The sequence below is a fragment of the Euprymna scolopes genome, chromosome 10, assembly GCF_053919585.1.
Source record: "Euprymna scolopes isolate OS-2025 chromosome 10, ASM5391958v1, whole genome shotgun sequence".
NCBI classification, from domain to species: Eukaryota; Metazoa; Mollusca; class Cephalopoda; order Sepiida; family Sepiolidae; genus Euprymna; species Euprymna scolopes.
The window spans coordinates 32,143,662-32,167,219 of NC_136491.1; the positions used below are offsets into that span (position 1 = coordinate 32,143,662).

Sequence of the window (23,558 nt, forward strand, 5' to 3'; positions counted from 1 at the left end):
ATGTCATTGAAACCACCTGTCTTTCATACTTCAGGAGGTATGTTATCTAAGCCTGCAGCTTTACAATTCTTGGTCTTCTTTAGTACATTTAGAAGTTCCACCATTGTAAAACCACCCTTATCAATACCGAGTTCCTCTACAACAATCGGCTGAATTGGTTGGTCTGTTATTTCTGGTTTGTTTCCGAGTAGTTTTTCAAAATGTGCTTTCCATTTCGAACATGCATTTTCCGGAGTATTTGCCTTTAACTTAGCTTTGGCAGGTCGTTTGCACCCAGATATCTCATTTACTACTTGCCAAGCCAGATAGGATTGTTTGTTAAATGAATCCAGAAACAGACGTGATCAATCAGCACACATAACTGATGCAGATTACGCAGACGATATTGCTTTGTTCGCGAACAACACTGCTGATGCGCAAACACTGTTACGTAAGCTAGAAAAGTCTGCAAATGACATTGGTCTCCACATAAATGCGGATAAGACAAAGTTTATGACTTTCAATGTGAAAGGAGAGATCAGGGCTTTGGTTGGATCAACACTGAAAGAAGTCGCTGAGTTTACGTATCTGGGCAGCAACATAGTTTCCACAGAGAGAGATATCGGAATTCGCATCTCAAAAGCATGGACCGTTTTGTATGGGCTACATTCAGTATGGACTTCGAGACTGGCTGAAAAACTGAAAAGGCAGTTCTTCAGGGCAGTGGTAGGGTCTGTTCTTGTTTACGGTGCTACAACCTGGACACTCACCAAAAGATTGGAAAGAAAACTAGACGGCACATACACCCGTATGCTAAGAACAATATTAAATATATCTTGGCAAAATCATCCCACGAAGCAGCAACTTTATGGCAACCCACCTGCCATATCTAATACCATCAGAGAAAGACGCCTACGATTTGCCGGTCATTGTCTGAGGAGCAACCATGAATTGGTGAGTGATGTATTGCTATGGACTCCACGACACGGATGCGCAACAGAGGACGACCTAGATCCAGTTACATCCAACAAATAGCACACGATGCGGACTGTGAACCTGAAGATCTGAGGCAACTGATGGAAGACAGGAAACTCTGGAGAGGAAGAGTCACATTGGTCCGGGCAAGGAGCCCGTCATGATGATGATGATGATAGTTCCTGACTCTTATCCTCAAGTGACTCTTGGCCTTTACAAGTGGTAACCAATAGTAGTTGATACAATTGTATTTCGGCTGGCAATCTTTCCATCTTGTTAACCATTATTCCACAAATATTTATGGTTCACACCATTGATTGTTCCTCATATTTCTGCTGGCAATTATTCTCATCTTGAGTGGCTCTTAGATAATAAAACAAAACCCAAAAAGTATCATTTCCTTACGGAATAGTATGAAATTACAGTGCTAAAAATTTAGGGTCATCCAACTATCTCCATAGAAAACATGTCTCTATTATTATTTAACTACTCTGTTGACATGCTTATCCGTTAATTCCATATATAAAGCAATCCACACACACACACACACATACATGCACACAAATATATATATTAGTGATGGGACGATTCCAATATTTTTCCCGATTCCTATATAATTACCGATTCCGTACTAAACTCCCGATTCCGATACAATTACCGATTCCGATTCTGAAGTTATTACTAATAAAACTGTATGAAGTGCTAGTTTATTTAATTATTCAAACTAGCATTACTATCAAGCTAACAAAATAAAAACATTTCTTCATTCCGATTCTTTATAAATCCTAAATATTTAACTATAAAAGTGTTATTTTTTCCCGATTACTGTAAAAACACATCTTAAATGTGCATATATTTTTTTCAAACGTAAAAACACATTTGTGAAGGGATGATCTAGAGATTTTAGTCTTGTTGGCAATCAATAAATATTTATTACTTTATTATTACTAAAAGCAGTGGAAGATGTTTCTTAAACCAAAATAAAATAATAAAATAATTAAAGGAATCGATTTCAGCATCGGAAAATAGGCGCAAATTTTTCCGATTCCGATACCGATGCCGATACCCCAAAAACGCTCCGATTTTTCCGATTCCCAATTCCGATTCCAATCAATCGTCCTAACACTAATATATATATATATATATATATATATATATATATATATATATATATATATATATATATATTATTTTTAAAATAATTTTATTTATTATATTTTAAAAATAATATATATATGCCGCTCCCCATTTAGGGGGTACCAAATTGGTCAAAGGGAAAATTATTTCCAACTCGCATTTAGGTAAAAATGCACTTTCGTATGAATAATTGAATTCGTTCAATCAGTATCACAAATAAAAACATCTATATATATATATATATATATATATATATATATATATATATATATATATATATATATGCGTGTGTGTGTGTGTGTGTGTGTGTGTGTGTGTTGATACAATTCTAACATTTTTCCCGATTCCAAAACAATTACCGATTCTGATTCCGAATCTTTATAAATCTCTAAATATTTAACCACGGTGGAATATTTTGCTTTAAACAAAATCAAATAAAAAAGACAATTAAAAACATCGATTTTAGCATTGAAAAATATGCAAAAATTTTACTGATTCTTTTCCGATACCCTCCAAATTTCTGATTTTTCCGATTCCCGATTCCGATTAATCGTCTCAACACTAATGTTAAGTGTTGAGCTACTATGTTGAACAAAGATGGCAATAGTAAATCAAATCGGTGAAGAATCAATGCAGTCACGAGCTCAAGTGTTAGACAATTCTTAAGAATAAAGATAGCGACGAAAATACATGTCGCTCGGATCAGCAGTACTTCAGTCGTTTCAAGACAGAGACTGACAGCGAACTGACTTGAATGCAAAATTCGATATTTTCATTATAAGGTTGGAGGCTTCTCATTGGTTGATTGTTCTAACCGTAGTTATAAATAAGATCATCCAAATTTTGGTTAGTCAAAACCTCAATTTAATCAAAACATTTTGACACCACCCCTTTTATATATATATATATATATATATATATATATATATATATATATATATATATATATATATATATATATATATATGTATGTATATATATAATGAAAAGGTCCTTTCGGACTCAATTTTGTTTGATAGTGTAAAAATTTAAAAAATATTTATTTTTTGTTTTATTTATTTTTTGAATTTATCTTTAATCGTTCAAAAAATATCAATAAAATGATATAATGTGTGTAAAAAGAAGCCATTTTTAATCCAATTGTTTATGTATATATATATATATATATATATATATATATATATATATATATATATATATATATATATATATATATATATATATAGCCAGTAGAGTTTAGTTTCCTAGAAGTACATCCAATGAAACAACATGTGTCTACCAAAGAGTGCTCAGTGAGTGAACAGAGCAGGTATATTAAATTTATTTATACAAACATTAATGGCTACATATGTGCATACATGTTTCTGTGATCACCCGCGTTGGGGGATTACGTCTTCAGGCCAAGAATTACCGTCGAGAACGTAATCTCCCAACGCGGGTGATTACAGAAACATGTATGCACATATGTAGCCATTAATGTTTGTATAAATAAACTTAATATATATATATATATATATATATATATATATATATGTATGTATGTATATGTATATAACACATGCAGATATACATGTTTTATATATATACAAATACATACAAATATACATGTTTTATACATATACAAATACATACAAATATGCATATTTTTTTTCAAATATACATAAATATACATTCAGACATACGCATTTTTCAAATATACATAAAAGGTTTTTTTTAAGGAAAGGATTTTCTGAAGAAGGAAGAAAAGGATCACTTTTTTTTAACAAAAACTCGAAACATTCTGTTACATGTTTTAGTTTGTTAATATGGTTAGGAAAATAAGAAAATAAATGGTCGTAGTTTATCATCGTAGCCGTGACAATTTACTTTTTTTCTTTTTAATATTTTTTTTTTTTGTGTGGTTTCGATTTCTCATTTTGGGTTTCTGAAAATGGATTTATTCAAGATTAAATTCCAAAAAGTTCAGAGATAAAATGTTTTAATCTTATCTTTGTTACAGGTTTAGTAAAAAAAAATATATATATATCGGCTATATTATTTTTCCGATTCTACATAATTAGAGAGTAATAGAATTTTTACTGATTTCATTTCTTATGAAATGATATTATATATCAATCTGCTTCGACCTTTGATGAATCATAGAGTTATTTGCGAATAAGATACTACATTGGTTGTCACAATGTATTACTACTGGGTTTTTTTGTAATTAGATCTTTTTTTTAAATATATTTTAGAAGAGTGTTTAGAAAAATTGCTTCTTGCACTGAGTGTTAAAGTGCAACAAACTCTGCTTCACAAGTAGAAAGGGCCACAATCTGTTGCTTTTTAGTTTCCATGAGATCATAAGTCCAGTCTTTGACAGTCTAAAACAGTATCCCGTTATATTTTTTTCGATCCTCAGTTACCCCAATCTGGATCTGAAAAGACCTCTAAATTTAGGGGATATGTCGACTCTTTAAATACTAAAGATTGTTCCTTTGTTTCTTTTAGATAATGAAGGACTTGTTTTGCATAAGTTGACCCTTAATTGTCGGTTTTGATAAGTTTTGAGATAGCCTTGTTACAGTGTAACATATATCAGTGCCGGTCATCAAATAGATTAGACTTCCAATAATTTCTCTATAATCGATCGTCTATCAATTTAGTTTCGGTCTCTGTATTTTATTTATATCAATCTCAACGAGAGTTATTCGTGGTGTGGAATCTTGCATTCCAAACTTTAGCAGGATTTTGTCAATGTACTGTGATTGGTTCATTGCTATACTTTCATTTTCACAAATAAACTGTATACCAAGGAACCATAACTGTCCAACATCGGCCATTTAAAATTTTTCAATTAATTTATTCTTAACATCTTTTAAAGTGTTGTTACAATTTGACGTGAGTAATATATCGTCAACCCCCTCCCCCCCAAAAAAAAACAAAATCAACAATTTATTACTTATATTTTTGGTATACATGCACACATCTATGGGACACTGCCTGAACTTTTGTTCTACTAAATAATTATCAAGTGTTGGATTCCATTTGTGAGAGCTTTGTAATAGACTGTACAGTGACTTATTCAGTTTCCATATGAAATTTAAAATTTTTCATTTTAAATCCCTAGGGGGTGGAAGTAAGTATAAATCTCACAGTCAGTCGAAACATTTAAATAAGCATTTTTTACATCCATTTGGTGTATTTTTAAATTGTATTGAGCGTCAAGTTGCAATAAAATTCTAATTGTCGTTAAATTTGTCGTTGGTGAAAATGTGGCAAAATATTCGACTCCAGAAAGTTTGGAAAAACCTTTTGCAACAAATCTTGCTTTAAAAGTTTTACTGCCTCGACTTTTTTGGTTCGGTACCATTTCATATGTATTGTTTTCAGATAAAGCTTCCAAAAAATTGCATAATTTTTAATAAACTTAGTTTCGTATAATGTCTTTTTTTTTTCTTTTGTCTGTTACTTTTTCTCTTGTGGTATTATGTCATTATAAATATTATTATTATATGATTATATCATTATATATCATAACTATATAATTATGATGTCATTATAAATATTATAATTATATGATTATATTATTATATATCATAACTATATAATTATGATGTCATTATAAATATTATAATTATATGATTATATTATTATATATCATAACTATATAATTATGATGTCATTATAAATATTATAATTATATGATTATATTATTATATATCATAACTATATAATTATGATGTCATTATAAATATTATAATTATATGATTATATTATTATATATCATAACTATATAATTATGATGTCATTATAAATATTATAATTATATGATTATATTATTATATATCATAACTATATAATTATGATGTCATTATAAATATTATAATTATATGATTATATTATTATATATCATAACTATATAATTATGATGTCATTATAAATATTATAATTATATGATTATATTATTATATATCATAACTATATAATTATGATGTCATTATAAATATTATAATTATATGATTATATTATTATATATCATAACTATATAATTATGATGTCATTATAAATATTATAATTATATGATTATATTATTATATATCATAACTATATAATTATGATGTCATTATAAATATTATAATTATATGATTATATTATTATATATCATAACTATATAATTATGATGTCATTATAAATATTATAATTATATGATTATATTATTATATATCATAACTATATAATTATGATGTCATTATAAATATTATAATTATATGATTATATTATTATATATCATAACTATATAATTATGATGTCATTATAAATATTATAATTATATGATTATATTATTATATATCATAACTATATAATTATGATGTCATTATAAATATTATAATTATATGATTATATTATTATATATCATAACTATATAATTATGATGTCATTATAAATATTATAATTATATGATTATATTATTATATATCATAACTATATAATTATGATGTCATTATAAATATTATAATTATATGATTATATTATTTTATATCATAACTATATAATTATGATGTCATTATAAATATTATAATTATATGATTATATTATTATATATCATAACTATATAATTATGATGTCATTATAAATATTATAATTATATGATTATATTATTATATATCATAACTATATAATTATGATGTCATTATAAATATTATAATTATATGATTATATTATTATATATCATAACTATATAATTATGATGTCATTATAAATATTATAATTATATGATTATATTATTATATATCATAACTATATAATTATGATGTCATTATAAATATTATAATTATATGATTATATTATTATATATCATAACTATATAATTATGATGTCATTATAAATATTATAATTATATGATGTTTTAATTTTAATTTTTTTTTTATTCTGTTATAGAACCGTTGATTATATTTTACTGATGACGTATGACTTGCATGGATCTTGGGAGAAAATAACTGGTCACTTGGCACCACTTTACGCAAAACCAGGAGAAACTAATGGCCGACAATTCATGAACGTTGTAAGTAAATAATTATACTTTCCGTGCACATTTTTCGATTCCTTCTTTTCTTTTTAGACTTTCTTCCCTCTATTAAAATGTAAGACCAATTTTTAAACGAAATAAAGATCCAATTAACCCAACTAGTTACAGGCCTATAGCCCTAACGAACTGCATTTCTAAAACTAATGAAAGAATTATAAACAACCGGTTTGATACCTGAAAAAAAAAAACACCCATAGCAATGGCCAACGACTCTTTATCTGAGAGTCCATCCTTCAAACTCCTTGGCCTAACGTTCACAGGAAACATGAGTTGGAACAATTACATTGAAGGCATTGCCAGGGCCGCTGCAAGAAAGGTGAGCTCTCTCTACCGTGCTAGAAAACTACTAACACCCGAAAGTATCCTGTACCTCTATAAGGCCACCATTCGCCCATGTATGGAGTATTGCTGCCACATCTGGGCTGGTGCATCTGCTACTAGTCTCTCGCTCCTTGACAAGGTTCAAAAGAGAGTCGCAAACCTGATAGGCCCTGAACTGGCATCTAAGCTTCAGCCTCTGTCCCATCGACGAAATGTTGCATCCCTCTGCCTTTTCTACAAGTATTTTAGTGGTGAATGCTCTGACGAACTGCAATCACTTGTGCCCCCACGACGTGAGCACCCTCGACAAACCCGACAGGCTGCTAAATCCCACCCCCACACTGTAGAGATCCCTAGACGTAAAAGATCTTTTTACTCAAATAGTTTCTTCCCCAGAACCGCTAGACTCTGGAATTCCATTCCAGATCCCTGCTTCCCCAACAGTACTGACGTGCAGAAGTTCAAGTGTAACGTGAACCGACACCTTGCTGCCCAAATCCCTACATAGTACCCCGGTAGTTGTTGCCCCTGATAGTAGCCCCCTACACCAAAGTGGCAATTTGCCTTGTTTGGGGTGAAAATGTAATAAAAAAAAAATACTAGAGTGGTTTCTGACAGAAGCAAAGTACAGGATGGGGCAGAGCAGCCTGCTTATTTAAATTTGGCGCCCTAAAGCGATGGTTGCTCCAAGGATGGTATGGATAGACATTTGAGAGGATGGAGCTTAAAGTAAATATACATAAATAGAAAAATAAATATACATAAATAGAAATAATAAATTATCAGGCTTTTTTTAAGTTTAAACAATATTTTTTTTTAATTTTTAATTCCAAATTGAATCACGTGATTATTATTAAATCACGGGAGTAGCTATAAGCGATACAAATTAATATTAAACGCACGTAATCTCTTGCAATTTATTATTTCTCTATTTCAAATTTAAATTTATTAATTATAAAACTTAAACTTAAAAAAGTCTGATAATTTATTATTTCTATTTATGTATTGTTTATCATTAAATTTATTATTAAAGAAGGTATTCATTGTGTACAATTAAAAAAAAACACAGAACATGTAAAACATTTTAATATGAATAGAACATCCATAATTGTAACCTATGGAAATCTTTTTTATTTTAATTAAAAGCAATATAAATACAAGTTTTTTTCTTTTTCTTTTTATTTTAAGTTGTTTCACAAAAACAACTTCTGAAATACCTATATTATTGTTTATTACCTATCTTATTGCCATGGTAACGTACCGGTGATTATTGAAATCAGTTCCTTTTATGTGACAAAGGGTTCGAGATTATTTTTCCACCTAAATTACAGTCTTGCCCGGGTACTCATGCACTTATTGATCCGTGCTGAAATAATAACGGTATCATTTAAAAAGCCATTCTTAACATGGGGAGGGGAGGGTGTTTTGTACCTATTCTGTGCTTTAATCTTACAATTGAATAAAAAAAACGGTAAATTTTTAGATTCGGTCCACCTCCACAATTTTCTTTTAAATGACGACTTTTATAGGTTTTCGACTATGCTGAATACGAAAATCGCATTGAAAATTTTGCAGAAATAAGTAGTTATCGAGATATAAAAAGTTGTATAATGCATTGTAATCTCTGGTGGCCATTTTACGCGCGTGCGCGTCATAAACTAATCTACGCGCGTAACAAAGATGGCCGCCAAAGAATACAATGCATAAAACAACTATTTATATCTCGATAAGTACTTATTTCTGCAAAATTTCAATACGATTTCCGTATGCAGCATAGTCGAAAACCCATATAAGTCGTCATTTAAAAGAAAATTGTGGAGGTGGACCTAATCTAATAAAATACCACAAAAAAAAACATATTAAACTTTAATTAAACTTGGAAATACGATTTAAAAAAAAAAATAGCGCTGATCAGTAAGTGTATTAGCACCCATTAATCGACTAACGTGACCTTATTGCCAAATAAGCTCCGGCTACAATGTTGAACGCGTCGTTCACGTTGTTTTTTTTGGGGGGGGGGGTCCAAGTTAAATTCCACTTTCACAATATCTTTTTAATTTTTTTTTTATAATTTCACGATATCTCTTTTTAATAATAAATTGTTAGTTGAAAGCACAGAATAGTTACAAAACACCATCCCCTCTCTATGGTAAGAATGGCAGAAAAAATAGTAGGTACTCATGCAGAGAGTGATCCGTGCTGAAATAATAACGTTGTTATTTAAAAAGCCATTCTTAACATGGGGAGGGGAGGGTGTTTTGTACCTATTCTGTACTTTAACCTTACAATTGAATAAAAAAAAACATATCATAAAACTTTAATTAAACTTGGAAATACGATTTAAAAAATAGCGCGGATCAGTAAGTGCATCAGCACCAGAAATTGTTAGGTAAAATCCAGAAAAGTTTTATCAAGAAAACCGTTATTTTTTTTCAGCCATTCTTACCAAGGGGAGGGGATGGTGTTTTATCACTATTATGTGCTTTCAACTAACAATTTATTAAAAAACAAAAGATAAATTTTCACATTAGGTCCACCTCCACAATTTTAACATGGGTAGGTTGGGGGTGTTTATCTCGAAAGCCATTCTTATCATGGGGAGAATGGTGGTATTTACTCCAAAAGCCGTTTTTAACAGACGAAAGACAGGTAAAAGGTTAAAACACGTGGTTAGGCATGGGTGTTGTTTATTCCGAAAGCCGTTCTTAATATGGGGAGGTTGGGAGTGTTTATTCATGGCCGCCAGTGAATTATAGTGCATAGTACAAGTCTTTATATCTCGAAAACTACTTGCCTCTGCAAATTTTAAATTAGATTTTCTTATTCAGCATAGTCGAAATTGTGGAGGTGGACCTAATGTAAAAAAGATACCCCCTCAAAAAAAGATATCGTGCCCCCCTCCGGGTTTGTACTTGCACAAAGACTTGAAAAAGTTGTCAACAAAAACAAATATATAACAAGTATATATTTTCAAAGGCAAGATAAGTTACTTTTCTGCCTAATTGGATAATTTTTAGTGTTTTTATTGGGTTTCTACTACTTTACATATAGATTCGAAAAAGTTGTCAAAAAAATAAATGTATAACAAATATTATCAAAAGCAAGATATGTTACTTTATTACCAAAATGGATAATTTTTTTAGTTTTTTTTTTAATGTAAAATGTTTATTCGGCTCGAAAAACACAGCGTTTACTGCTATATTTGAAAATTACAAATGGCGACAGACTCTGTGTTAAACACGTTAAGTTTGGGAAAATGGGTTAAAACTAAAAAAAAAACTATACAAAATACTGTTGAAAACCACCGAATATATGTCTGCCTATGTCACGGTAACATATATTGAGTGAGTTCCTGACAGTATTTTGTATAGTTTTTAGATTGCGCGAGCCTTTTCAAGTCTCACACAAAAACACGCGTTCACTTTTCAAGCTATATTACTTGTCGCATACATACGCGCACACAAACATACGCGCCCACGTCCACACACGTACATATATTCACGTTCGCGTACATACACTCACATTCACGTTTATATACACACACGCTAACATATACACATGTACTCACACACACGCTAACGTACACACATGTACTCACACACGCACACACGTACGCACACAGATGGACGACGTCACTTCCTCTTTAAAAGGAAATCCACACATGCGCAAATGACACTCCGGAAACGAGTATAAAAGAAAGAGCAATAAGCGGCTCCTTCTTTTCAGCCCAGCTTTCGAGCTGGTCGGTCTACGGACTGACCGTGTACCTCACGCCATTTACTACTATGTGGGGCAAAAAGCTAACAGACCGTACGTACACATTCTCACTCTTTCTCTCTCTATCTACTACTGGTCCCTGAGAACACCTTCGCGTAGCTGACTGCTAAATGACGTCAACCCTCTATCCTTTTCTTTGTCTACACGATGGACTGCCATTTCTCGTTCTATTACATTACTCACTTCTCTTCCCACGCGTGAACAAACGATAGTGACCCGAACTTGAGATGAACACACATTTCCTTTTCTTTCTACAACACCAGCCCCGCAACGAACGATGGTTACACCCGCACGGACATGAACACATGTTATATCTAAAACATTCATTCTTTCAACAGTAAATAAACGACACGTTTATCTTATCCATCAATTGAGTTTTTGTTTCCTTCAATTCCATTCGTTTCATTATTCTTTTGTAACGGGATTAGGATTTATATGTCCTAGTCCTCTACAAGTTTTAACTAATTTTCCCAAACTTAACGTGTTCAACACAGTCTGCTGCCATTTGTATTTTTCAAATATAACGATAAACACTACATGTTTTCGAACCGATTAAACTTTTTAAACTAAATAAAAACATTAAAATCTTATCCAGTTAGGTAGAAAAGTAACTTATCTTGCCTTTGATAACATTTATTTGTTATTTTTATTTTTCGACGACTTTTTTGTTTCTGTGTTTAGTAATACAAACCCGTTTTATTTACTGTAACGTTTAGTCGGCTCGAAAAATAGTGTTTATCAGTGTATTTGAAAAATACAAATGGTGGCGGACACTGTTTGTGATATTAAGTTTGGGAAAATGATTTACAACTAAAAAACTATACAAAATACTGTCAGAAACCCACCGAATATGTCAGCCTATGTCACGATAACATATAATCAGTGGGTGTCTGACACTGTTTTGTATAGTATTTTTTTAAACTGATTTTTCCAAACTTATCGTATTCAACAGAGTCCGCGACCATTCGTCTTTTACAAATACATCGATAAACACTGAGTTTTTCGAGCCGATTAAACATTTTACATTAAATAAAAACCCTAAAAAATTATCCTGTTAGGTATTTACCTTACCTTTGCTTTCATTTATTCGTTTTTGGACAACTTTTTCGAATCTGTGTATAGTAATCCCCCCTCACCCAAATATTAATTAAAAACTCACATTTTTTAATGCAATTTAAAAAAAAAAACTATTTAGCGTTTCAACGTTTTAGCAACGTTCGGCTTAATCCACTGAATGTTGGTGGTTGAGCCCAATCCATGATTGACGGTAACTCCCGAGGATCCGAATCCATTCTGCAAGAGTACCATTTTTTTTTTTTTTTCATTTTCGCCTTTTTATTTTTTACTTTTTGGAGTAGATTGCTGTACTAAGAACATAAGAAACATGCATTTTCTCTTTTTATTAGAATTTTCCATTACACTAAATTGAGCCACAGCAACGCGTGGCAGGGTACAGCTATATATATATATATATATATATATATATATATATATATATATATATATATATATTCCTCTCTCTCTCTCTCTCTCTCACTCTCCTTCTGTCTCTCTTTCTGTGTCTCCTTCGTTCTCCAGAGAACCCCAAGAATTTGAACCGTCTTAAGCCGACGTCATCGTTATACGTTAATACAAGAAATCATCTCGCTAGCGATGACGGTGGCTAAGTGGTTAACGACACGGACTGAAAACCTGGGTGTGCCGAGTTGGAATCCATAACGAATAACGCACGCATGCAATTTAAAGCATATGGAATACATTCTCTTAACTCTTTTACACATACACACGCGCACGCGTCCATACACACATACACCGACACGCACGAACACACACACATACACACACGCACACATACCCGCGTATACATACACACACAGACGTACACACACACGCGCACACACACACATACCCCCTTACACACACATACACACGCACGCATACACGCGTGTGCGCACATACTATTCAGACTTACTGGACTCATGTGTCTGTTTTTACGCACAAAATCTAACTGGGATTTGAATCGATGCTATTTCGAACATATTTGTCTTCGTTATGTTCTTTTGTTTTATGTATTTGCTCGTATGCTGAAATATGGAGGAACGCTGCCGAAACGTTCACGAACCTCCACAGTGGTGATCCCGGCGTGATTAAAAGTTTTACTTTTGTATTGACAGGACTACGCCGTGAGATATTGGCTTTCAAAAGGTGCGAACCCATCCAAACTGATCATGGGAATTCCACTCTATGGTCGCTCGTTTACATTATCGGACGTTGGTTATAATGGAATGATGGCCCCGGCACCAAGAGCAGGAAACCCTGGCCCGATAACGCAAAGTGCAGGAATTATGTCTTATAACGAAGTAAGTACTAAATATTATTGGTTTCTGGGATTCTAGCAAATTAGACACACACACACACACACACACACACACACACTTACCTACTTACACCTTACGCTATCTACACAAGACTGAAAGTGTTATTTCTTCCTAGTTTACAACTAGTGTATATGACGGATATATACAACGTTGACCCCCCTCTCCCAAAGAAGGCGATAATAACTGGGAGCATTGGTATCGTGAGAACAAATATAATATTGCTTTAACAAAGAGATGATAATCCCTGGGAAGATGGTATAATGACCACTGAACAGATACTACTGCACTAGTACACTACCACCCTCCCCCCCCCTAAAAAAAGGCGGAGGTAATGCGTGAGAGGAAAGGAATTATGACAAAGAAACATATACTATAAAGCCCCTCCCAAAAAGATGGTAGAATAATTTTATTTTATTTATTTGCTTCCCCATGAAAGCAAATTAGACACGAGGTCGTTTTTAATGGGGGGGGGGGACCAGCCCCCACCCCCGAAAAGGGGGGGGGCACTCTGGCAATATCCAAATAAATAGTAATTTCTCAGTATGATGGGTTTCCCCTCCATTAACCAAGGACCAATTAACTTAAGTGAAGCAACCCCGGCTCGAAGGCCAAAAAATTTCTTATAACGAAGTATCTATATCCTGATATCGTAGTACCTTTAACGTACGTACATACGTATGTTGCGGTTTCCAGATTATAAATTATTCGATCTGGAGATCCTATTTATTACAAAAGAAGGATAGAATATGATAATATACCACGAACATTAAATTAGTATATAGATACGCTAATTTAATGCTCGTAGTATATTATCACCGTCTACCCTCCTTTTTAATAAATAGGATTACTGAAGACGCAATATTAAAAAGAAAATTAAATTAAAAAATAAAAATGATGTCGATTTTGGGCCTACGTGAAACTAAAATATACCTTCTTGGTCTTCTGGTTAGGATTCAAAGGTAGTATCTGTTCTGTCTAAAGATGGTATAATGATATTGTGGGATTTCCGTTCGCGCTGGGTTTCCATACAATGGAACTGTGTTACAGACTCTTATAAGGATATTAGAGATAAACCGTAATAACCAGATATATTCTGACACTACATTAACCAGATTACTTAGATAAATACTTTATAGTTTTAACAAAAGGGCTACAATAATATCGCGGGGTCACCATTGACGCTGAACGTTCACAGAATGCCTAGTAGCAATATATTACATATGAAAGATGCCGTTGTAGAATTTCTACAGGTACCGATAGTTATATATTATTGGTTTTGTGGGGTTATATCTTATAACGAAGTCAGTATTAAATATTCGTGGTTTGTGGTTGACAGCTTGAGATGAGGTTGATTCACAAAATAAAGCAAATTTTAGATTTTAAAGATTCCTGCCTTGACAAGGTATAAAACGAACTTCGAAATCTAGTTGGGAGATCTCCTTTTCTCCTCCCTACTATGCCTTTCTTACAGAAAAGACGTTGAGAGTCTATCTCTGCTTTACCGTTATTTTCATGGCATGTACTCGGCCGAGCTTCAATCTGTCCACCTGTAAAACTCGTTTATTTACAACCACTTGTCAACAATTTCTCTTTTCTTCTATCTGTGCGTGAAACTAAGCGAAAATTCTATGAGCAGGGTTTCTTTCCTATAGCTACTCATCTGTGGAACGCAATGTCGCGGAAGTGCATCCCAGCTGACTATCACATAGCTGTTCTTAAGTTTAATGGGAAAATAAAATTTAATGAGGAGGCCAATGATAAAAATAATAGGATAAACCATACAATTTCATATAAGATGGCAATGGACAAAAGAAGTAAAGCTATGAAGGAAAGGGGGATTAAAAATAGTAATAAAATAAGAAAGAAGTCAGCAACAATGCCGAAAAACATACGGGTAGCAATAACTTCTCGTTGGGTGGTCCTCTTAGTAATCAATTTCTGCCCAACTAACACCATTACCAATCATCACTCTGTTATCTTGTGGGTCTTGATAAGGTGTATCAGAATTTTTGTAGGAATTTTTGACACCCCTAACACGAAACTGCGAATAAAATATAAAAAAAAACTCGTAATTTCTCTTTTAAAAGTGGGTTGTTTATTTTCTTTATGGATTATGCTTCCAAAATAAACTATTAAAGTTGTTTTAAAAATAATAGAATTTTTTTTTTTTTTTTTAAATAGTAATGAAATTAATTGAATTTTACGAGCTCAGTATTTTTCAATTTTTAAACTTAAAAATCTATCAAAATTTTTCTATTGATTCAATTTTTACGATATTTTCAGGGTCAATGTGAATATATATATATATATATATATATATATATATATATATATATATATATATATATATAATATTTTAGACAAACGTTTTTTTTAATTCCCCCCCCCCCATTTTCAAGTGTCTATTGAAAAGTAAATAATTAATTTACTCACCAAAGTTTTATATATCACAAATTGAAGATAAAAGGTCAATAAATAACATATTCAAATTTAAAACAAAAAAACTAGTGTTTTTTAGAAATTTACCTGTAAAGTCCGAAGTTTAAAACCTTTTTTTTTTACCACGTTGTTTGTTTGTTTTTTTTGTTGTTTTTTTTTAATGAAACCTTGGTCCTTGCTCCTTTAATAGAAAAGAAATTAGGACTTGAATTACATTTTTCGAGTAGTTATAAGCTTCGAAAGACAGGGGGTCGAATTAATTCACGCCTCCCATTTTGAAATGTCTATTAAAAAAGTAAATAATTAATTTACTCACCAAAGTTTTATATATCACAAATTGAAGATAAAAGATCAATAAATAATATATTCAAATTTAAAACAAAAAAAGTAGTGTTTCTTAGAAATTTACCTGTAAAGTCAGAAGTTTAAAACCTTTAAAAAAAAACACGTTGTCTGTTTTTGTTTTTGTTTTTTTTAATGAAAACTTTGTCCTTGCTCCTTTAATTGAAAAAACAATAGGGATTGAATTACATTTTTCGAGGAGTTATAAGCTTGGAAAGACGGGGTGGAATTATTCAATATTTTTCATGAAATTTCTGACACACGAGTAAAAAAAATGGATCGTTTTTGTTTTATGTTTAGTAATCTGTTAAATTATTTAAGTTATAATTTTCTTTTTCTTTTCTTTCTTTTCTTTTCTTTCTTCTTTTCTTTTCTTTTTTCTTTTCTTTTTTCTTTTCTGTTTTCTTTTTATTTTGTTTTATGCTTCAAACGATCATTTTCACCACGGCAAAAAAAAAATGATGAATATATCATTGTGTGTATGTGTGTGTGTGTGCGTATCTGTGTGTGTGCGTATCTGTGTGTGTGTTTGTGTGTGTGTGTGGGGGGGCGCGTTTCCTTATTTTGTGGGCCTTGATAGGCGGTGATTCCATAGTAAATAAAAATGAATCGTTTTTGTTTTATGTTTAGTAATCTGTTAAATTATTTAAGTTATCATTTTCTTTTTCTTTTCTTTCTTTTCTTTCTTTCTTCTTTTCTGATTTCTTTTTCTTTTTTTATGCTTCAACCGACCATTTTCACCACGGCAAAAAAGTGATGAATATATCATTGTGTATATGTGTGTATGTGTATGTATTGTGTATGTGTATGTGTGTGTATGTGTGCGTATGCGCTTCCTAATCATACGCTAGGCAATAGATTAAAGTACTAGCAGGACCCGTGGAAATTCCACGGAATGAGAAATATATTTAATAAACAAATATTTTTTTCTGGATATCGCAAACCATTAGATTTTTTGACAAAAAAAACAAAAAAAAAACACGCAGAAAATATGAGTTTATTAACAATTTTTTTTTTGGAATCTACAAACCACGTCATGCAAAAAAAAAAAAAAAAAAAAAAAAAAAAAACGCTATCAACTTATCCACAGTAGAATTTTCACAGCCCGTTGTTTTATCATTGTTGCTAAGCGACGACATAGAAAAAAATGACTTACCATCGGTTTATCGATAGATAAATTAAAATAACGGTTTCGATTATCGATTATCAGTAATTATCGGGGGTGTTCTTACCTAAGATCACTCTCAGACTTATACACTAAAGTTCTCTAAATTTTAAAGAAAATCTGTTCAGCCGTTTCGGAGTCTGTAAGGAACGAAATCACACTCACACACACACAAAGTTGCATTTATATAATTGTAGAGATAATGATATTCGAAAACGAGGCTACATCAAAGAGAGATCACTCTCCTATTCTTGTCCAGAGTTGCGATATTGGCCTTTTTAAAGCCAAATTTCGCGAGTTTGGCATTTTTTTTTAAGCAGTTTGGCCTTCACAACTTGTATCTGACCTTTTTTCAAAGCGTAACATACGGACTAAGAAAGGAACAAGCAGAAAGCTATATTGACTATGTATTTTCTATTAGATCTGTCTTGTGAGGAACTCATGGACCCAGCACTGGGACACACACCAGCAAGTGCCGTATTTGACCAAGGGTGACCAATGGCTTGGAATTGAGAACGAAGAAAGTTTGAAGCTCAAGGTAAGTTGACTTTTTACATACTTGCATATCCACTTGCATTTAGTGACCATTTCTTACGGATACCATTTCTATTTTTCTAATGGTTAAATTCCCTGAAAGTTGTGTTAGGTAACTTGTTAAAAGTTTCATGCAATTTCATCGTGAAAACAAACGGGTATTCTTAACATGCGTTTATTAAATATGTGCATTTAAAATGCTATTTATAACGTAAGTCTGTAACAGACAAACGAAATCAAGCATAAATATGACAGACCAACGAAAATGTAATTTCAAACTTAAATGTGACAGACCAAAGAAAATGAAATTTCAAACTTGAATGTGACAGGCCAACGAAAATGTAATACCAAACTTAAATGTGACAGACCAACGAAACGTAGTAGTTAACTTTGTACGAATTTCAACCATTGTTAACACAACACAGAAATGGGCAAAAAGTTATAGCCCGTTGTTTTAGAATGGGTGCTTTATTCTAAACTGATGTCTGAATATGGTTAAATTTTTGAATCAAATACTCATGCTTAATTCGCTGCCCCTTATCATAAAAAGGTCCATACAAAATTTCAGTGAGATCGGCTCAGTAGTTTCAGAGAAAACTTTCAGAGCAAATGTGGTAGTGTAGTGATTAATACTTATAAATCTTTATTAATCCCTTACTGTACATCAAACGGATGCCATAATACTTAGTACGCTGCACCTTATCATGACAGAGGTCGATACAAAATTACAGCCTACTTGTTCCAGTAGTTTTCAAGAAAACTTCTAGAGTAAACATGATATTGTGGTGACTAATCCCTATTAATCCCTAACTCTTTATCAAATAGATACTATACTTATTTAGCTACACATTATTACAACAAATATCTGTACAAAATTTCAGTTAAATCGGCTCAGTAGTTTCTGAGAAAACTTCTAGAGTAAAAGTGGTATTGCGGTAACTAATCCTTATTAATCCCTGTTAATCTTTAACTGTCTATGGGACAGATAACGTAATATTTGACTTCACCTTATCATAACAAAGCCCCATACAACATTTCAGCTAGGTCGACCCGGTGTAACGTAGTAGTTATATGTTAACATGAAGCCACACGTTGCATGCAGAGACAGTCACAAATGTACAAAAAAAGGGAAAAAAATTTGATGCAGCTTTTTCAGTTGAAATGAAAGGCATTTATTCATGGTACTTTCAAAAAAATAATGCATTGCATTTTGCTTTAAAAGTAGCTTAAAAGTTCGCCATGCAGTTAACAAAACTCTGCCATGTTGAACACATGCTTCACCAAAAACGTAATCACTGCACACATGGCCACACGTTCATCTTACGTCGGCACACCTTGCTGGCCTTCTCACCACGTGTTGCTTTTTTTTTTTTTTTCTCCCCATTTCTCTTTGTTCCCTTCTCTTCCTCTGGCTTGGTCATTTACATATGTGTCGTGCTTTCCTGCTCTGTTACACCAGTAGTTTCTGAAAAAACTAGAACAAACAAAGCAGACAAACGGACAGACAAGCAGATTAAGAGAAATATAACATGGATTCTTGAATGAAGGTATATAGTTCTTTCCCAGGAGAGCAAGAACTAACCCCTTCTCAAAGAGCGAAGACAAAGCCTGGGAGGGTGGACCTCCTAGAATTGCCCAGAACTAAACTCCCACCACAAATTTTTGAATAAATGCTTTCAATCTTTTACAGTGTAACTTCTTGATCAACCAACGTTTGGGTGGTGCAATGGTTTGGGCCTTAGACCAAGATGATTTCAACAACGCATGCCGCGGTGGTAACTATCCTCTTCTGAAAATCATCGGTCACTACATGCAGCTGTCAAACAATCCAATACCAACACAAAGGTCAGTTTCGATATTATTCATACTAATTCATACCCACAATAGGGTGGAATAATAAAATTGTCGCCCTAGAAAGGACAAGATTATTTCATTTCCATTTGATGAAAACCGGTTTTCTTCTTTTGCTGCAGACCATCTACTAGTTTGTGTACAAATTTCAAGAGCGATAAGAACCTTCTATCATCTCTGAAAGTGACACAATGTTCAACAAGCGATATCAGAGATGCGCCACTGTACAACTCCTACTCTCTACCAATCCAAGTTATAACAACAGGACCATTGCCAGGATTCTCAAAATGCCACGGATAACAGGGACGTGCCCAGGGTGATGAAAACAATCTTTCCGGCCATGGTAATGGTCTTTGGTGTGGTTTCAAGTGAGGGCTACATCATACGACCTCACATCTTCAAAGCTGGCTTGAAAGTCAACACCAAAGTGTACCTGGATGCGCTGAAGAGTGTGGTGATCCCCTAGTACAATCAGATCGCCACTGAAAAATTCCTGAATGTTATAGCAGGACTCAGCACTGGCCCACAAATCCAAAGAGACTCACGCTTGGCTTCAGGGGTGCTACGACTCTCTATCCTCTCACTGAACCCCATCTCCCCCCCCCCAGCCTGAACCCACTGGACTACTTCGTTGGTCACACATCGAGAACATCACCAACATGACCTCCCGCAACACCAAAGCTAGCCCGATCACTGCCATCCATTGAGTAGTCGCCAAATTCCCGCTGGTGCTTGTGGAGAAGGCAAACTCCCAGTTCCAGACCCGTATTGAGGCGGTGATTGAAGCTGAAGGCGGCTACATTAAATAGATGTCAGCTCTACTACATAATCAAGTTACCTAAATTGATTTTTTTTTTTCAATAAAAGTTTTAAAATAAAGCTGTAGGGTTGTTTTCTTTAGGGCGACAAATTTATTGTTTCACCCTGTATTATTCATACTAATTCATACTCACCATCTCAAAAGATAAAAAAAAAAAAAAGAAACACATTACTTGGTGGGTTTAAACAGAAAATTAGTTCTTATGCTATATAAGGTCAGAGAAGTAGAAACGAAAAAGAAAAGAAACAACAAAAAACAAATAATAAATTGAGGGTGAAAAAATTAATGTTCTTAGCCAATTTTTTAATATTTGTCGTCCAAAGGGTCGAGCTTCAAAATGATACTGATCTTGTGAAAATCCGTCGCCTCTGTCGAAAGTTTAGGCAGACATACATACATACATACATACATTAAAACAGCCAGGAAAGGTTTATATAATAGATGTATTAAAGCCTAATTGCCACACCTGGTGAATTTCAAAACTGCAATCTGGACGTGAAGACACTTTAGAAGAACGACTGTGCAATAAAATTCTATTTTAAAGTATTAAAAATGCCACAAAAACGTATAGAATTCTTCAGATTCCTTTTGGACCATCTTGCATGAATCGAACATGAGTTTTTCAGTGGCATAAGAGATCAAAGACAGAAAAGATAAAGTGTAGTATCAGAAGATATACTGTGACGTGGTCGTTGGCCTTGGTAGAGGTCATTTTGGACGACAATAGCGTCTTTGAGTTTGGCCAAGAACCATTTGAGCATAAAAATTGTTTTTCTATTGAAGGAAGAGAATGAAAGATATATATATATATATATATATATATATATATATATATATATATATATATATATATATATATATATATATATATATATATGTGTTGTAAACCATGTTTAGTTTCAGAACAGTTTCCAATGGTTAGATGTTCTATACAAGTCCTGGAATTGACTGGTTCTCAGAAAACAATTCTTGAGTTGTTCAGGTTCTTGACTTTATAATTTTGTAGCCACAGAGCAAAAGATTCTTCCCGTGTTGACACAAAGAAAACACATGCAAGGTTGCTAAAGAAAAAGATTTAATTTTTATGGAGCAATTCTGGTTTCTGATTGGTTGGTAGCAGAATGTGAATTAATTTGATTCGTCGGTTCCTAGCAGCAGCGTTTATAAATAGAATCTTCCAACTGTGTATCAAAAATATACATATACGTATGCATGCATGGTGAAAATGGAAATCAATGAAACATTTAGAGAATAGCAGGGTCACCAGTTAGCAAGTGCTAACTAAAATATGAATAATGTTTTGTAAATAAAAAATTGAAAAGAAAAATGAAATTATATAACAAAACATTTTCATACAAGAGATAAGAGTATAAAAGTTATTTTCTGTTCATTTGTGCAAACATGTGTTTGGTAAAGAAAGTTCAGTAACTAGACACAAGGTGTAGAAATGTGTAGGTCAGTATGTTTATAGTGGGAATATGTAAGTAACCTACTATGTGAGTATTTGGCAGCGTGGCATTGTGTATGTGTGTGCATTGGTTTACCTTGTTCTTGTTAGTGTGTGGATAATAGTTCGTTTCTGTTCACTTGACTCTCACTAGTGCATAAGAATGTGGTGGATGGTGAGTCATTGAGTTTTTTTTTTTTTTGACTTGCCTCCTGCCTACTGGAGGGTATGAAGATGTCTCACATGCAGCTCGGCCAGCTTGGAATTCTGGAGAAAACTAATTTTGTCGATCAGGTCTTATACGAATTTCTAATTTTGCACGGGCTTACTATTTTCATGTAGATGTGTAACTTTTGGAGGTTTAAAGCGATTTTCATTGGTTAAAAAATAATTTGAGTTCACACGTTTCTGTGAAAACTTACTTAATGGAGAGAGTGAATCTCAATGAAGCGGAGAAAGAAAAGACTTTTTTGCATTCGTTGGACATTTTTACTAGAATTTTAAAATCAATAAATGTTTGAATTCAAAACAACAAAATTGTTTTTCTCTTGTTGATTCGATAAATTTAATGAAAATTTTTAAATGACAGATATTTATCTAAAGGTTTTTTTTTTTTATGAGAACTGTTTAATAATTCGAAAATGTTTGAAATAAAACAAAAAGAATTTATTTATTTTAAAACACAAAAAACGTTCTATACTACTATTGGTTAATGCAAACGATTTTATATATTTCTGTGTTCAAACATTTTTGTGTTAATAGAGCAGAAATTGCAGAACAATGCAAAATTGCAACAAATAACTTTTATCCAAGGAAAGGAAAATTCATTTTCTACTGACCTGCATAATTTTTAAAGTATAGAAACTGTAAAAAAAATAATGTAAGAAGTATTATCACTGAATTTGTTATTGTCACTTTTACTTAGCCAAACACGAGTAAATAAAAAAATTGCAGTCGATTTTGTTAGGAGAGGCACACTAATTTCAGGCTTAAACATAAAAAAAAACAAAAAAAAACAGCTTTCACTACCACTAATCCTAGGGTAGCAAGTCGGACTTAGGGTTAGTGATAAAATATTTTTAAACTATTCAAATATCTACCAATAGCAATATATGGTCGGCCATATTAGATTTTTTATCATCACCGCAAGAAAGGATATCAAGCAAATATATTAAAATAAATGTTTTTTAAAAATTTTTCAGAAGTTTAAAACTATGCAAGTCAACAAAAAAATACATTTTCTTGCGTTTGGTAACAGTCGTTGTATATTTTATTTCCATTTTACTGATTTCAGCTATGTTAGCTATACTACATATGATGACCCA

General features: G+C 32.4%; 1 protein-coding gene across 1 annotated transcript in view; it reads left to right on the plus strand.

Annotated features, from left to right (window-relative positions):
• LOC145285918 (chitinase-3-like protein 1) overlaps nucleotides 1–23,558 on the plus strand; it is a 71,434-nt gene that overhangs the window by 46,278 nt on the left and 1,598 nt on the right. Inside the window, exons 5-8 of the mRNA XM_080134411.1 lie at nucleotides 7,012–7,135; nucleotides 13,432–13,617; nucleotides 18,003–18,119; nucleotides 19,806–19,960. Coding sequence (XP_079990537.1) covers nucleotides 7,012–7,135; nucleotides 13,432–13,617; nucleotides 18,003–18,119; nucleotides 19,806–19,960 — 582 coding nt within the window. The remainder of the gene's footprint in view (nucleotides 1–7,011; nucleotides 7,136–13,431; nucleotides 13,618–18,002; nucleotides 18,120–19,805; nucleotides 19,961–23,558) is intronic.